Here is a 17761-nt window from a genome sequence, read left to right as displayed (position 1 = left end):
AAAAAATATATTCAAGTTCTTGATTAGGAATTACCAGCGCCATACCTCTGAATTAAATGTTACATATATCAATAAAACTGTGTCTGAATTGCCTGAAAAGATGAGTACGTTCTCTGTACAACAGCTACATCCAATTATCCTAATTGTGCATTCAGGTTTTAAATGGCTGCTCTTTCTGTGAGCTATTACCTCAGATAGCCATCCTCTCTGTTGGAGAAAAACAGGCTACATTTTTAATCGAAATCTTCTGAAAACAGCACTTTAGTTAAACTCACAACCTTTAATTCGGCGTGACACCACAGTCCTAGGGCGCCGTTTGAATTCTTTATATCTTGTCAAGCGACGTTTCAGAAAAGGAATTTAATGTCAAATGGAAAAGGCCAAATGTTTTAAGAATGAGCAATTTAGTGCATAATTCGTATCAGATCCAATGTAACTTCTTTGAAAATGAATGATAATGAGCCGTCTCTAATAGTGTTTAGAAGACGGCAAGAGCCATTGATAGAACCTTGGGTTCCAGGCCCGGGTGCAGTGTTTTGATGTCTTCCTAATGTTGTGCAAATTTGCCTGTTTTTACGGATTGCACGTGTCGGTATTTCATACCATCTTGGTGCATTTCCTAACCAGCAGTTTTTTGCAGGCTCCTAAATCTGTAAACCATATAATGTTTATTGCTTCACTCAGGGCTATCCAATTAGCCCCAATAAGGTGACATGTGCCACGGCTTATCGGATTTTGTTCTACCTGCCTCAGGAATGTGAAACATAATCCCTGAAAATAATTTTTGGGGCTGCGGCGTTAAAAACCTACCTACCTACATATATATATATATATATATATGTTATAATCCCCAATATTCCTAAACGCGCTACCAGAAATGCAAATATAACAAGGTATACAAGTTAAAACAATCGTGACTTGGCTGCCTGACCACAAAATTCCCAGAGGGTTCAAGGAATAAAGCCCACAAAATGTTTTCCAATAGTGGAAAAGCGCCTATAATATAGAAACACAGTCCATAAGTGATAATACTTTTTCAATGATGCAACGAGGATTTCATCCAATATTAGTTTTTATTTTGTCCTTCAATGGAGAGTCAATAGTACAATCAGATGCATAAAAAACGTTTTTTATGCATCTGATTGTACTATTGACTCTCCATTGAAGGACAAAATAAAAACTAATATTGGATGAAATCCTCGTTGCATCATTGAAAAAGTATTATCACTTATGGACTGTGTTTCTGTATTATAGACGCCTTTCCACTATTGGAAAACATATATATATATATATATATATATATATATATATATATATATATACATGTTGAGTATCCCGTATCCGAATATCCGTTATCCGAATTATTCCGAAAACCATACTTTCTAGAAAGTGGAAAAAAAAATTGTTTAGCTAAAAACTTACTGGGGACATATGTAACAGCACTACTGAGGACATGATATGTAACTGGCACTATATATGTACAAGAAAATGATTGCTTGGCATTCAAATTCAATATCTGAGATAGTACACAAATTTCGTTTCATGTTTTGAAACCTTGTTTTTTGAACAAATAAAATATATTTATGTGTATTTTATGTGGTAATAAAATATATTTGTGTTTATTTTATGTGTTTATACAGCATAAATGCAAGATACTTCAAAATACATCATTGAAATATTAAAATATTCCAAAATACGGAATAATCCGTTATCCAAAATTCTCCTGGTCCCGAGCATTTTGGATACGGGATAATCTACCTGTGTATATATATATATATATATATATATATATATATATATATATATATATATATATATATATTTACATGAGATCTAATTGGATACCCCATAAAAAAACAAGTGACACATCAGGAGAAATCACACAAAACTCTCGATGTTTCAACTCACTTAACTGGATACCCTACATAATCTTTTTCATTCTCTCATTAACCCTAACAGTATCCCTAACACTAAGGCTTACCCGAATGAAAATGCTAAACCCAACAGTACCCAAACCCTTTCTCTAATTTGTACCCTAAACCAAACAGTAGCTCTCATATTACATCCTCCTATCTAGCCACCGCCCACTTGCTTGCGCCTCATGTAATGTCTGTCTCCCCTTCCTACTAGATTGTAAGCTTCTCAGAGCAGGGCTCTTTTTCCGCCTGTTGTCAAAGCCCTCTTCTCTTCTCATTTACAGCTCTCCTATACGCAAACACTCAGTAACCACAGGGTTGCCGACCCTCCCGGAATTCCCGGGAGTCTCCCGAAAATCGGGTCCCCCTCCCGGCCCCCCGGAAGGGTGGGCAATCCGCGGGTCTCAGAGGAGGGGGCGGAGCTAAAATGGCACAATCGCGTCATTTTAGCCCCGCCCCCTCCATGGATATCAGTAATTTCTTCTATTTCCCGTAGAGGGGGCGGGGCTTAATGACGTCACCGTCAAGTCCCGCCCCCCGATCGGGTAAGCAAAGTCTCCTCTCCGGGCTTCTCCCGGAGAGGAGCATTAAAAAGTCGGCAACCCTGAGTAACCATCTCTGTCCGCATACTCATCTCCATCATTGGCCACAAGCCTCTAGTAGTATGTTGATGAGTCCTCACTACTTACAGTATATTTAAGCTGTAATGTGTATTAAACTGTGTCGCTCTTTACGTGTACTCTATTTTTGTTATTTATTCAATATAATACTGTTTTGTTTCCCTGTAGTACTCCTTTGTACATCGCTGCAAAACACGTGTGGTGCCTTATAAATAAAATAATAATAATAATAAAAATAATAATACTAATCTTAACCCAAATGTTAAGCCTAAGCCTAAACATTTTGCAGTTGTAAACATTAATGATGTTCACATTTTAACCATGTCAACATCATCTTTGTAGACCTTCTGTTAACAGTGCTTCTTAGCCAGAGTAGGCTATGCCCCCTTTGGTACAACATGGTGGATGATCGGCAGAGATGGTAAAGACAGCCATTCCATGATGGGGAAAAACAGGGGCATTCCCCTTGACCAGAATAGGACATGCCCTAGTTGGTGCAGCATGGTGGAAGAGTGGTAGAGATCGGGAATGATAGACAATCCCCTAGGCCAGAGTAGCACATGCCCTTTTTAGTGAAGCATGGTGGATGAGCAGTAGAGATGGGAGAAGATAAACATTCTGCTTGGCCAGAATAGAACATGCCGCCTTTGGTGCAGTATGGTGGATGAGCAGGATAGATGGGAGTACACATTCCCCTAGGCCAGAGTAAGATATGGCCCCTTTGATGCAGTATTGTGGATGATCAGGAGAGATGGGGGAAGAAAGACATTCCCCTTGGCCAGAATTGGACATGCCCTCTTTGGCGCAGCATTGTGGATGAGCGGGAGAGATGGGGGAAGATAAACATTCCCCGAGGCCAGAGTAGAACATACCCACTTTGATGCAGCATTGTGGAAGAGCGGGAGAGATGGCTAAAGATAGACATTCCCCAAAGCCAGAATAGCACATGCCCCCTTTGATGCAGCATTGTGGATGAGTGGGAGAGATGGGGGAAGATAGACATTCCCCTAGGCCAGAGTAGGACATGCCCCCTTTGATGCAGCATTGTGGATGAGCAGGAGAGATGGGGGAGATAAACATTCCCCTAGGCAAGAGTAGAACATGCCTAGTTTGAGCCACACCTAGGTATATCTTGTATAATTTCCCTGAAATAATTTTTCAAAAGTGGGCAAGTCTGCCAATTCTACAGACGCATTTTTGCTTGAACGTGTTCTCCTATTTATTTACATAGCTAGTAAGAAAAATACAAGCTCCTGCAAATACTCGTTAGTCCCAAATGTATAGTTAATTTTCACCAAGAGTCCCTGCAACCAGGATCCACAGGAAATAAGGAACATGGGAACAGCAACGTTAGTGCTCCTTAGAGGCTAACATGTCTAATTTAATGTGGGAATTGTGTCATGAAAAAAAATGTTGGATCAAAGACAGTAACTTGTTTCTCAGACTGGTATCTCTCTCCAATATGGGGGAGGGAGCAGCTACAGCTTCTGAAGTCATATAGACAAGCATGCAGAGAGAACGAGCATGCTGGCAATGTACACTTTATCGGAGGTTCTAGACCAGGGGTGTCCAAACCGTTCCCCGAGATCTATCAACGGTCCACGTTTTCCAGATCACCCAGCTGGTGCACAGCTGTAGTCATTACTAACTGTCACATTTTAAAACCTGCTGCATTCATTCCTACTATAGATCCACAGGTTGCCTGGAAAACATGCACCATTGGTAGATCTTGAGGACAGGTTTGGCCACCCCTTTTCTCGACATTTATGGAACATGATATTAGAGATGTGTGGAACCTGTGCTGTAGCTTTGAATCAATATCGTATTTTTCTTTCAAGCGAAGCAAAATCAGCAAATTATTATTTCCATTTCCCAATGCTGGACTACGCTGCCTGCTAACCTTCAGGTCATCTGGAAATATAAAGCCCCCATTCACACACTAGCCAATCGCCGCCAATATCTGTGGCAGGGACCTGGTGGGAGAGCCGGCATGGGCAATTGAATACACACTTGCTGATGAAGAGTGGAAAGGGAGCGAGGGTCATGCTGCAGCATGACCGTTGTTAATGAGGTCCTCCCTCGTCTGAACTAGGGATGGCCATCGACCATCGATGATTAGAAATCAATGGTTTATGGCCAATGTCGAATAGTTTTGACATTGATGGGGGAGAACCAGAAGGTTTCCCACCATTGATGTCAAGCTGAAACGAATAGTTTCGTTTTTCTTTTTTCATCAAGGGTCTGGGACACGGAGCACAGCTCCACCGCCAACATTCATGAAGCACCGCCCCCATGTTTTGATTGGCCCGCAGGCCAATCTTTCAAAGCAAATGGATGACTATCTATATGTAAAAACATAGATGGTCATCCATTGCAGATGTGTCCACGTACATCTTGGTTTTACTGCATGTATGGCACAATATGGCACACCTTGGACTCTGCAAAAGACACGCTTTGTGATTTTTCTAAAAATTTGCTTCTCAAATCTATTACTTTATACAAGTTCTACTGCTTCAGAAAATTTTTAGACTCTATCTACTTGCTACATTTGGAAAACAGCTAAGCCGTGTTTTACATGTTGTGACAAATTGAGAAAAAAAGCCAAGATGTATGTGGACACATCTACACTATTGATGGCAAGTTGCACTTTTGCCATTGATGGCAAAGGCAGCGATGGCCATCCCTAGTCTGAATATGTTGGATGAGGGAGGGTGTCATTAACGATGATGTACCTCATAAAGGGATGCGGTCATTTGGTCTACTGCATTATGGTAGAAAGTCATTAGGTCGAATCCATTAGGTCGACATGCTAAAAGGTCGACATGACTCTAGGTCGACATGGGAAAAGGTCGACATGATTCTAGTTCGAAAGGTCATTAGTTCGACAGGTCATTAGTTCGACAAGGTCATTAGTTCGACATTGTCTATGTCGACATTCACAAGGTCGACATGGAGTTTTTCACTGTTTTTTGAGCCAACATGTGCCGACAGGCGGTATTTCATGCCCTACCATCCACTAGGGCGTGGTGGGAGAATAAAATAGTGTGCCGAGCGTAGCGAGGCACCGTGCCCGACGCATCGCGAGCGCAGCGAGCGATGCGAGGGGATGCAGTGCACTTTAAACTGTGTCCATGTCGACTGTGTTGACATTCAGGTAAAAAAACTGTAAAAAAACCCATGTCGACCTTGTGAATGTCGACATAGACAATGTCGAACTAATGACCTTGTCGAACTAATGACCTGTCGAACTAATGACCTTTCGACCTAGAATCATGTCGACCTTTTCCCATGTCGACCTAGAATCATGTCGACCTTTTAGCATGTCGACCTAATGGATTCGACCTAATGACTTTCTACCATAATGCAATAGACCAAATGATCCCAACCCCTCATAAATATATTACAGGCGTGTGTTACCCAATTAGGAAGGGGGGGGGGGGGGGGTAAATGACCATGTTGAGATTTTTGACTTTCCAGTGTCTACAGAATCATTGACGAAAAGGTGACGTAACCATAAGACGTCTCTCCTTCTCCTCCCTGTGTCACTGTGACTGGGCTGCCTGTCAGCCAATCAGAGCTCACGGACCGGCAGCCAATCAGGAGCCAGCCCGCAAGATATGATCGGCTGACTGACAGTCACAGCCAGGGACGCAGTGAAGCCGGGGAAGGAGAGACGCGTGATGCGCTCCCCTCCCCGCCAAATGAAGCAGTGGCAGCGGGGGACTGGAGGGGGAGAGGACACCCAGACACCCGAAGACAGCCAGCACTGCAGACATGGAGGGTGAGTTGTGCTGCTGCTGCTGGCTTATTCTTCTGGCACTGTGGGGGCATTTATGTGCGGCACTGTGGGGGCACTGTGGGCATACCTAGCACTGTGGGGGCATATGTGTAGCACTGTGGGGGCATATGTGTGGCACTGTGGGGGCATATGTGTGGCACTGTGGGGGCATATTTGTGGCACTGGGGGCATACTTAGCACTGTGGGGGCATATCTGGCACTAGGGGCATACTTAGCACTGTGGTGGGCATGTGTGTGGCACTGTGGGGGTATATGATATCTGGCACTGTGGGGGCATATTAGTAATGGGCATCAGTTGTGCAGCAGCGGCGCAATGGGCATTATGGCATGGGTATTATGTATTGGGTGTGTGACGCATAACAGGCATTACTGTGTAAATTTCGGCGTGCAAAATCCCTGTTTGTAGTTTATCTGGCTCCTACATTTTGTGTGCAGGATGCAATGCACAAGCCCAAACAGAAATGTCATTGTGTTTACAGTTTTGTCATGTAGCCACTCCCCCTCGTGTCATATGACCACAGCCCCTAACCACGCCTTCGGCGTGCGGCACAGTACCACTAAGACATTTTTTCTACTTGCACCACTGCCAACAGGGAGCTCCGTCTCATGCACGTGCGCCCCCTTCCGACGGATGGTGGGACCTGGTGGCTGGCGGGGGCTGGCATTTTCTCTATCAGTTCATATGCAACTTATTTGCTCTATAACCACCAGTATGTACAGTGCTATGGAGCCGGACGTGTAAGAGCCTTGTTTCCTCGGCTCTTACACGTCCGGCTTCATCAGGAGCTCCTGATGAAGCCGGACGTGTAAGAGCCGGGGAAACGCGTTGAGCTAAATATCTGATCTGCTGACCTCCCCATCAATCGTGTGACTTGTCCACCTCCCACTGGCGTGCCTGCAAACAACTGGACCCTCGCATTTGGGACATGCAATTATTCCTAATTGTTCCAGCCTAAAAAGGAAACGTCTAAATGGGAAGCCTGAGCCCTTGAAAACATAGGGCACTCTTTGGACTCTGTCACCCCCTATCTGGACCTAACAATCACCAGACGGGATCATTGGATGGTAATATAACATTCATCTATCAGCAAATCTTCCAATACCACCATTGAATTTTGCTAATATCAATGCAACAGTACCCCAATACGGCATCAAAATCTGCTAATCACCTTTTAGATTGTATTGTATTAATTTTACTGTATTTTTAGTAATTAAAATATATAATTGTTTATATTGAGAACCGTCTTTGTCTAAATCATTGAAACGCTTGCGTTGGCACATTTCTGCTATTACAGGATCCAAGATAAGTTACCAGATTCATGTGATTTTGCGAGCGTGGCCGCAATTTTGGGCCTTCCCTCTGGCATGTGAAAAAAAAAATATGATACTGTCGGCTAATTGGACAGACTCCGTCTGCTCAATTAGCACAGGTTAAACCAAGGCTAATTTAAATCCCCCATAGTCAGAAGGTGATGGCGCATTTGCGGAAGACGGGCAGCTGACAATAGTAGATATCAGTTGCCTGCCTGCTTTCCACACAGGGCGCCCGCACACGCAAGCTAGGAATGGATGTTTATGAAAAACATTCGTTTGCATGCCTGTGGGGGATCGCGGCGTGCGAGGGAGGAGGCGGGCAAATTCGCAACCTTGCAAGTCAACCAGAATAAGGTCCAATCAGAAAGCAAAAGGTGTCACTATCTCAAAAGATACACCTGTCTAACTTTTTGCTGTATATGTGCATTACTGAATAATGAGAAAGAAAATGTAATGTATTACCTTATATATGTCCAGAAAGCCGCACTGATGATCAAATCGAGTGTACAGTTCATTCAGCATGCTAATCACTTGCATGGGCGTGCACTGAGCACACACCGCAGTGAACCCCACAATGTCTGAGAAGAGCATTGTGACTTCGTCAAACTTCCTGGCCTCCACCGTCTTCCCTTCCCAAAGCTGCTGAGCTACGTCTCCTGGGAATATTGAGTAGAGAAGGTCCACTGTTTTCTTCTTCTCCTCCTCCAAAGCCTGGTGGGTCTTTTCTAACGTATCTTTCAATTTATCCATGCGTTTTTTCAGGCCGTCTTGAGCCTTGGCTTGTTCGCCAACTAATATTACGTCACGGGTGGCATCATGAATGGGTATGTCGGAAAGATGCAGGCCTCGCCCCATCAGCTCATCCAGTTTGTCGACACAAGGAGAACCCAAAAATAAAATAGAACTGGACTCAGGGACGTGGATCATTTGTCCTTTTACCTCCATAACCTGCAATAAAAAATATAATAACAAAATTAGAGAGGTGATAAACTCAGCAGTAAGCAGATTTTGCATGGTACAGTAGCTCCGTTAAAAATCTATAACTCCTCAGCTCCATAAGTTGAAGTACCACCAGTAACCACTAGAGGCCACTCAATGGACCAAATTACTCCTTTGTGTGTTAAAAGATGTAAGTGTAAAAGCAATATTTGCAGGGACACTGATCTGTTCAAACTTGCTGGATATGGAGAGAGGGAGCTGTTAAGAAAGAGACTGGGGGTAGGAGCAGATAGGGACTGGGGGTGGGGTGGGGATATTGTGGGCTAAAAACGGTCACAGCTCAAAGTTAAAGTACAAACTGTCACGGCTTATAGCGAAAGTACTGTACATTGCAGAAGCCGTCATTTTGACAGCCCATTAACTAGTTAAAATATGATTTCCTCTCTCCATTACAAACAGCATATGTTTCCTTCTGCACATTTAGGACAGAGTTATGTTGGGATCTTACTTATATGGTAAAAAAAAAACTGAGATGAATGAATGATGTACGCCTGCTGGGAGAGCTGGCAAAGCGCTCCGTGTTCAATTGCACCAATGATGTCACCAAATACAACACCAGCACCAAGCCGTCTACCACCCCCTTCTCCGACCCTCATCAACCAATTATCACTGTGCATTTGGACAGGCCACATTTGCCAGCTAATTCATTTCCTGGTTAGTTATAAAAAGATCTTCGACAAACAAGTTGTCCTTTCGCTTACTGTACCGTACACAGCCTTTGAAATATACGTGTGTCAGACATTAATTGTTGGACCTTTAGAGAACAATGGATTGTTGTAACATATATATGAGCAGTCCCTATAAACCATTTACAGGATTAATCCTGGTCATTCTTCCAGAATGGATGGGAGGGGAGGCACCAAAATATAGGATGGCCTCACCCCTCCACTGGGAAAGAAGCCAACTCCCCCAGGACCCACCGCATATGGCCCCTCCCCACCTCTGTATCCCTTACACCAGGTAACTGAAGTGGGTGCTACGGAGAAGCGCTGATGCAATTGTTGCAGAATCAAGTAATTGTTGGTCCGTCCCCAACAATGTCAGTAATCTAAGCACTGTCGAGCGTGGCCGTGGCCACGATGATGTCATGGAGCATCCACGCCCCTGAGCTGTCCACCATGGAGGATGCCACGCCCCCTGCTTGCATTGACCTGTCTGCTCCCTTCCAGAGGAGGAAGCCAGAATATCAGGCTGTGTGCAGGTATATGATTGTAGCCAGTGGGGGATTTTACTTATGGGCAGCAGGAAGGCATCCCTCCCATCAGTAAAATCCACCCATCTGCTCAGTGTTAGTGAAGCCAGATGCAGTCTGAGAGACTCCATTGGCTTCACTGTTCCCCTATTAAAAGTCCTACCTGCCAATCACCAACAGTAAAGACAGTCCCATTTGGAGGTAATTCAGTCCCATTTGGAGGTAATTCCTCCCTCTGGGACTGCCAGTATAGGCTGAAATAAGCAAAGAGTTGGCTTTCTGTAGGATGCCGCTCCCTGCCTCATCGTCAGCCCAAGCTGGCTTCTCTGGGCTGCAGCCGATGCAGCCCATAGAAGAAAGGCTTTTGCGCATGCGCAGTACCATCCCCGGTACTGCGCATGCACAGGCAGTTTCATTGTACAGGTACCGGGACCCTGGACAGAGGTGAGGAGCCTGGATGGTGGAGATCTGGCAGCTCCCTTCCAATGCCTAGGTACTACCTAGTAGGTAGGAGCCATTTCTGATTGTAACCTATAATATAAATTAATTTTCCTTATTAAATATTTCCTGGGCTAACCATTGTCAAATACAGTATATACAGTACATGTAACATGAACAGTTCCTACCTGTCAATGTGACATATACTGTACCAATCTGGTGCTAAGTCTGCCTGTGTCACATCATTCGGTACTTACAGTATATGTTAGTTGGGAGCTCACTAAGCTATTTGCTTAGTTTTCCGTATGCCCTCGTGGGGCTTGCTACGCTTGCCATGCTTCGGGCTCGGTGGCTCGCTGTGCTCGCCACACTATATAAGTTCAACTCCATGCCGACATGGATAGTGGGGGTATGAGCGTACTAACTATAGTGGGCGCCCAACTAACATATAAGTACCCATCATTCTACATTCAGCATCTGCACCAATATAATAGCGGTGAGCAGTAAAACTCAGAGGTCAAATATTCCGAACTGATCGCAATTGGAACACTTTATGTTTTCAAATCATAACAGCTTATTAATATTACATGTGGAGCATATAATCGTTTTGTCATCTTTGTGTTGCAATCATAACATCCCCTACTTATGTCATCTATGCACGGACCAACTAATAATTATAGCACGTTGTGGGTGTTAGTATGTGATTTTATTTTTTTGCCTTAAAGAAGTATAGGATCAATTCGCAAATGAAATTGGATAGTGTTATTATACAGTTTGAGTGTCCAAGTAGGGAGGCGTAACTTTCTAATGTCATTTACTGTTCTTCTGTACCGCTGTAAAAGCTAGCATTCTATGTGCTTGACGAACGCTGGTTATTGACAACTTCTCTACCTGTCCACGCTTTAGAAAGCTTCATACATCTACTAAACTCATTACATTTGTAGCTCACTTTCATTACATAAAAGACATTTGCATTTAGAAAACAGCATGAACAAAGATTCCAATTTCATTTTCTTAATTAGCATTTTGTATTTAGTAACAATTGTCAAGATCAGGGCCGGATTAAGGGGGGGCGGGGCGGTTTCAGGGCTGGTCTGTACCCCTGGGCCCCCTCTATTTAGGGCCCCCGTGTGGTCGGCATGAATTTACATTTTTTCTTTTTTTTAGCTAAAGGTTTTTTGCATGGGAGTGGGGTAGTGCTGCAGCTTCACCTATCTGCCAATGTGACAATGATTAATGGTGCTGAGCATCGGGAGCTGAGGCACACTGACTGCACAAGTGTGCAGTAAAATACTGGGAGTTGACTAAGTCCCATGAGACTGCACAAGAGGGCAGAAGCTGAGAGGCTTGTTCTGAGCTTTGATTGGCGGAGCTCATCACATGCTTTTTAGGCCCATGGAGGACAGCAGCAGCCACGGCCTCGTCATGGGAGGTTTTTAATCAGAGGCAGCACTGAGCTGTGAGTAAGGTAAAGACAGGCCGGTGATGTCAGCTGCCCACCCCCGGCACCCACGTCACGGCCTCATAGCATGAGAACGCAGAGCGTTACCACATGCTAATCGGGCCACCCCTCTCCGCCACCCGCCCTGGGTGCGTCACCCTGCGATGCGACTATTCGCAGTGGGTCTACGCACCCTGCATATGCACAGAAATATGCATGTGCAGTAAAAAAACATCAGTCCCCGGCTGCAGTGAATGGATCTAAATAAGGTCCTATGGGTGAATTCACAATAAATCATAGTAATCATATAGATTAGATTGTTAGCTTTATTGGATTATGGATTTATGTGGAAATCTTCCATCCACTGTACATTGCTATGGAATATATAACTAAACTGATTATGATGCTGATCATAATGATTATAATAATCTAAACATATTTTTTGAAGGCTAAAGGAAAAAAAAAATCATGTACTATAAAAACCCAATGCCAAGCACCAAGACATTGACAGTGAATTTTTTTTTTTTTTTCAGTAATATAAAAGAATAAATTAGATAAACATTCAACAACAGAATAAAAAGCTGAAGACTAAGATTATAATAATATATTAAAAAAAACAAATCTAAACTTGGCTATGAGGTGAGATAACAGCAATACGGGAGATGGTGCAGACTCGAGTGTCACGGATAAAAGAGAAATGATTGTGATTGTATTTATAGAATGTAATCATTGCACAGTGGGAAGCAAAAATGCAGTAAAGGAAATCGTGTAACGTTGGAAGATGAATGTACACTGCAGAGTAAGCAGCTCACTGGAAGAACGAGGTGAGCAGCTCAAGAAAGAATAAGATTGCAGAAGAATTAAATTACCTTGATTTGTTACTTTCTAACATTGTTTTTTTTGGAGTTAGACAATCATAACACTGTTAACACAAAGTATCAGTTGTTATTGTTATAAATATTATCTTTTATTTATGTAAGAGATCATTCACATGAATGCAAGTGAACACAGCCGATATACGCTAAAGGTGCATACACACTGTACAATTTTTTTTGACCAATTTGGTTGAAAGACATTTCCATTGAACCCAGTGTCCTGGATGAAAGATGTTGACAAAAGATATTGTCAACAAACAAACGATGAATGATGATGAGCATACCCGCCAGTTGTTCATCAAGATTGTTCGTCAACTGTGCATGCAGCTCAATTTGAATATCTTTCAAAAAGAGCCTATAAACTGTAGCTAGATCTTTCTTCTTTTGTCTGTCGTCAATATTTTTCGTCAACATCTTTAGTCCAGGACACTGGGTTCAATGGAAATGTCTTTCAACCAAATTGGTCCAAAAAATTGTACAGTGTGTATTATTCTGGTTCATTGGCTCGGTTGGGTGCACGCACCCTTGCGAATCAACCAAACCCCGCCTTGCGAATGGTTAGCCCACACCCCCCATTCGCACGCTGAATTAATTCTCAAGGCTTGCGAATGGATGTTGCACATGAACATACATTCGCATACGCAAAACATCGGTCCCTGGGAAAATTTGCATTTGAGCAAATGAACCAGAATAAGGCCCTAAAGCTCGCAGTTTTCGGTCATTTGTTATATTATATGTACCAACATCTCTGTGAGAGAGGTTCAAGATATCTGCTAACAATGCCGGTGTCGCTCACATTTGTTATATCAATTCAAACAAAAAATGTTGTGTAAAAAAAGATTATGGGTGATATTTAATAGGATGAGAGTTTTAGTCACTTTTCAAAATCGGCCATTATAGCACTTTTTAAAATCGCATTTTTTGCTGTGAAATCGCATATTTATTGAGCTGCGTGTTCCGGGCAAAAAAGTGTGATAAAGTGCGATAATGGGTGATTTTTGTCATGAAAATGTGCAAATTTGTGGAAATGTGCGAATTTGTGTTAATTATAATTTTATTAAATGGCGTGAGGTCCCCCGTCCTGAACATAACCAGCCCCAGGCTCATTGAGCAGGACCAGGTTCCAAAAATACGGGGGGGGGGGGGGGGGGGGGGAGCGAAAACCGTAGGGGTACCCCCTATTTCTGAAACCAGCCCCCGGACTCTTGGACCGGACCTGTTTCCAAAAATACGGGGCACAAACAATCTCTAACAGCCCGCGGTGTCATGCCACAGCAGGGGACACTTTTTGCATAAGGTCCCCTAGCCGTACCATGAGCACCGTGGCTGGTTTGCCTTGGACGGGGTACCTAGGGGAGTGGGGGTTCCCCCCAAGCTTTAACCGTCCAGGGCTAAAGCCCGGGGCTGTCTCTGGCATCCCTGGCCATTGGACGCCGGCCTGTATACATCACATTGCTTTATACAGGTGAACTACAAGTGCCAGCATGCGGGGCATTAATGGGCCCACTGGGACTTGTAGTCCACCTGTAAAAAGAATGTTAAAATAAAACAAACACACACAGAAAAGTAGAACTTTATTACATAGAAGCTGTGATCAGCGCCGGAGAAAGCCGTCTTACCCTACTGTCAGTGCGGGGTGAGCTGGCTCTGGATGAGGGAGTCAGCGCTGGACTCTGGGTCGGTAAGTATAGTGGTGTAAAATTGAGGTGTGTGTGTGTGTGTGTGTGTATGTAATAAAGTTCTACTTTTCTGTTAGTGTGTGTTTTATTTTAACATTCTTTTTACGGGAGGACTACAAGTCCCAGCGGGCCCATTAATGCCCCGCATGCTGGCACTTGTAGTTCACCTGTATAAAGCAATGTGATGTATGATTGACGGGGGACCCCTACTCATTTTGTCCCCCGTATTTTGGGAACCAGCCCCAGAGCAGGAGCCTGGGGCTGGTTGTTAAAAATCAGGGAACCCCTATTTGTCGGGTTTCCTGATTTTTAATTACCGGCCCCGGCTCTGTCAGCCTGGTGCTGGTTTCTGCTGTGGGGGGGACCCCACGCCGTTTTTTTATTTATTTATTTTATTTATTTTTACACCGCAGCCTGCACGGATCTGACTGATCCGTGCAGACTGCTAGAAAAATTCGTATTAGCGGCCGTATATATGTGCCGCTAATACGAATGAATACGACATCAGACGGTTACAAAGCAGTCGTATATGACTGCTTTGTACATTCCCCTCCGGAACACGACTTTGCACACGACTGAAACAGTCGTATGCAGTCGTAGGGGAAATACCAATATGAAAAACTAGGTTTTTCATATTGGTAAATTTCCCCCTATATGTCACCCAATATTTCCTATATAAGGTAAACATTGCAGGTCATTATGATGAAAAAAAGTGTCTGCTTGGCAATTTTCACACCAATTTTGACAAAGGGTTAAAAAATGCTCAATGATGTTTATTAAGGAATGCAAATTTATTGCAATAAAAAGAAGCGCTATAAAATACTGTATGCAGCGTAAGATTACCAAAGGTTCAGAACATTTGAGTTTTACATCGAATATGCATTGTAGAACATTCTCCTGGTGGGGCTCCTGCACCCCTGTAAAGATGGGCAAGTCTTCTCCATTCTCCATCTCCCTACAGCCTCCGATACCCCAATTCAGCCACCCACAGTAGAGCACAAGTAGATGGGCCAAGGGGACCTGATGATCTGTGCTGAATCACCTCATCTTCCTTAAGCATTAATATGCCTCTGTGAATAGGTGTTGGCACGGAAGGATTCATAGGTGTGGGAAGCAGCAGGTTTCATATCACTATGAGATATCAGGATAACAGAGCTTAGTGGAGTCTTAACAATGGCTTCAGTAAGGAATGAACATTTCCCATGTCAGGATTATTCAAAGGATCTGTGGACTGTGCAACAGCTGCAGTATCATCCCTATATTTATGCACAGTCTGGGAATTAGAGAATGAATAAAACAGGTCCAGTATAACATGAAGTACAGATGTAGCATTCGGCATATTGGCCGTGATCCAGGTTTGCACGGCTAGCACCTGAGATGCCGCCCCGCTAAATACACACCCCCTTCCCTGCCGAATCCGCTCTGGAAACATGCAAAGGGAAGTGTAACGGGAACACATCCCTCGTATAACCGCCAGCAGGGGAAATCAGTGAATGTTCGCCGATCATCCGATGGTTCATCCGGCCTTCACTAATAAAAGTCAGTCTCAACAGACTTTTATTTCCGTGCGACGGGACGAAGACTGAACGGGGGGAGGCTGACATCATGTGACATCATCCGCCCGCCCCTTGCAGACATCGGCCCACCTGCATACCCATGGGACTGCCCAGGCACTGGGCGTTCTCATGGGATGCGCTCACTAGGTCTACAAGCATTAGGTCGACACTACTAGGTCGACATGCATGAAGGTCAACATGACTGAAGGTCAACATGAAGGAAGGTCGACAGGGTTATTAGGTGGACATACATAAGGTCGACATGATGAAGGTCGACAGTGAAAAAGGTCTACATGGTGTGTTTTTTTAAGCCGACATGTGCCGACAGGCGGTATTTCATGCCCTAACATCCACTAGGGTGTGGTGGCAGAATAATATAGTGTGCAGAGGGTAGCCCGAAGTATGGCGAGTGCAGTGAGCCATGGGAGGGGACGCGGTGCTACGTTTTAGCGTCCATGTCGACTATTGCGACATCCGGGACAAAAAAAAAACCCCATGGACCTTTTGATGGTCAGCCTTCCCCATGTTGACCTAATGCATGTCGACCTAATGACCCTGTCGACCTAACCCATGTCAATCTAGTGGTGTCGACCTAGTTGCTTTCGATCCAATGATCCATACCTAGCCATGAGTGCAGTCATTCATAAGCAGACAGTAGTGTAATGACGCTACTTGCAGCAATGAATGACACTGCATCTGCGCCCTCTGCATCGGCGCATGGTTTGTCCAGGAGAAAACGCTCTTTTTCCGACTTTTCCTATCAGTGTAAATGAGGCCCATAATCTATGCAAATCACAGAATAGCAGCACAGTAATTGTGTCTCACGTCTGCTTGTTGTACACACACAATAACCTGGATTGCCTGCAGGAGGAGTCACTGTATATGACCCCACCGTATCACAGCTCCAGACCTCTGGTCCGTGATGATGCTTAATGTCTGTCACCAGCTGTAGGATTAATGTCTGTATCATGCCACCGTATGACAGCCTGTTATTACAGCGGGACAAACACGTGATATAATTGTATACGACAGGTGTGTTGATCCATGAATACAAACTTCAAATCCTTATCTGTCACAGGACAAAAGCTGGCTGTGTACACCAATTAGAATTCATCTTCTGCCTGCACATACCTGCCAGCTTATCCCTGCATACAGTACATCAGCCAGACACATATATTGCACCGAAAATCAGTTCCCATCACCTGGCTGCAATAGACCTTTAATCAATAAAATACAATATTATGGTACTTTTGTAGTTTGACGGCGGCACTTCCCAGCGGAACACATGCAAATAGTATGCAAATTGTATGCAAATCGATTTGCATATGATTTGTATACAATGCGATCTGCAATGCGATTTAGTCAGTTGATTTTATAAAGTTTGGCGAGAGCAGTGGGCGCCGCAAGGGGACGTGGAAAATGAGAATACACGTCAAGTAATCCGTGTCCCCTTGTGGGGCTTACTGCGCTCTCCACGCTTCGGGCTCGCCACACTTGAACACGCCACACGCCGACGTGGATAGTGAGGGTATGAACAGGTCACGAGGACGCGGAACGGGTCCCCTCGCAGGACTCGCTACGCTCGCCTCGCTTCAGGCTGATGTGGATAGTGAGGGTGTGCTAGATCGCATCATGGATCAAATCGGATGCAAATCGAAAGCAAATTGTATGCAAATATCGCATGGGGGGGTTGCCCACCCCTCCCCACCAGTACATACCAGATCCACCTCACATAACATGACATCAAACCCAATTGACCAAAATGTAACCACAAAAGTGGGAATTGCTGCGCTATTTATTTGTAATATCTTAAAGGTGTACACACCATGAGTGAATGCACAGACTCAATGACTTAATGGAAACTGTCTCGGAATAATATGAAAGTTAATTTATTTATACAGATATAGAAAATTGACCATTTCTCCTCTGGGC

General features: G+C 44.1%; 1 protein-coding gene across 1 annotated transcript in view; it reads right to left on the bottom strand.

The window, feature by feature from the left end:
* GUCY1A2 (guanylate cyclase 1 soluble subunit alpha 2) overlaps positions 1 to 17761 on the bottom strand; it is a 176934-nt gene that overhangs the window by 60441 nt on the left and 98732 nt on the right. The window contains exon 5 of the mRNA XM_083170033.1: positions 8112 to 8597. Coding sequence (XP_083026159.1) covers positions 8112 to 8597 — 486 coding nt within the window. The remainder of the gene's footprint in view (positions 1 to 8111; positions 8598 to 17761) is intronic.

Source organism: Crinia signifera, chromosome 2 (assembly GCF_055691185.1).
Source record: "Crinia signifera chromosome 2, ASM5569118v1, whole genome shotgun sequence".
Lineage (NCBI taxonomy): Eukaryota > Metazoa > Chordata > Amphibia > Anura > Myobatrachidae > Crinia > Crinia signifera.
Note: the sequence above shows the minus strand (reverse complement) of the source record. Positions and strands in the feature narration are given on the sequence as shown.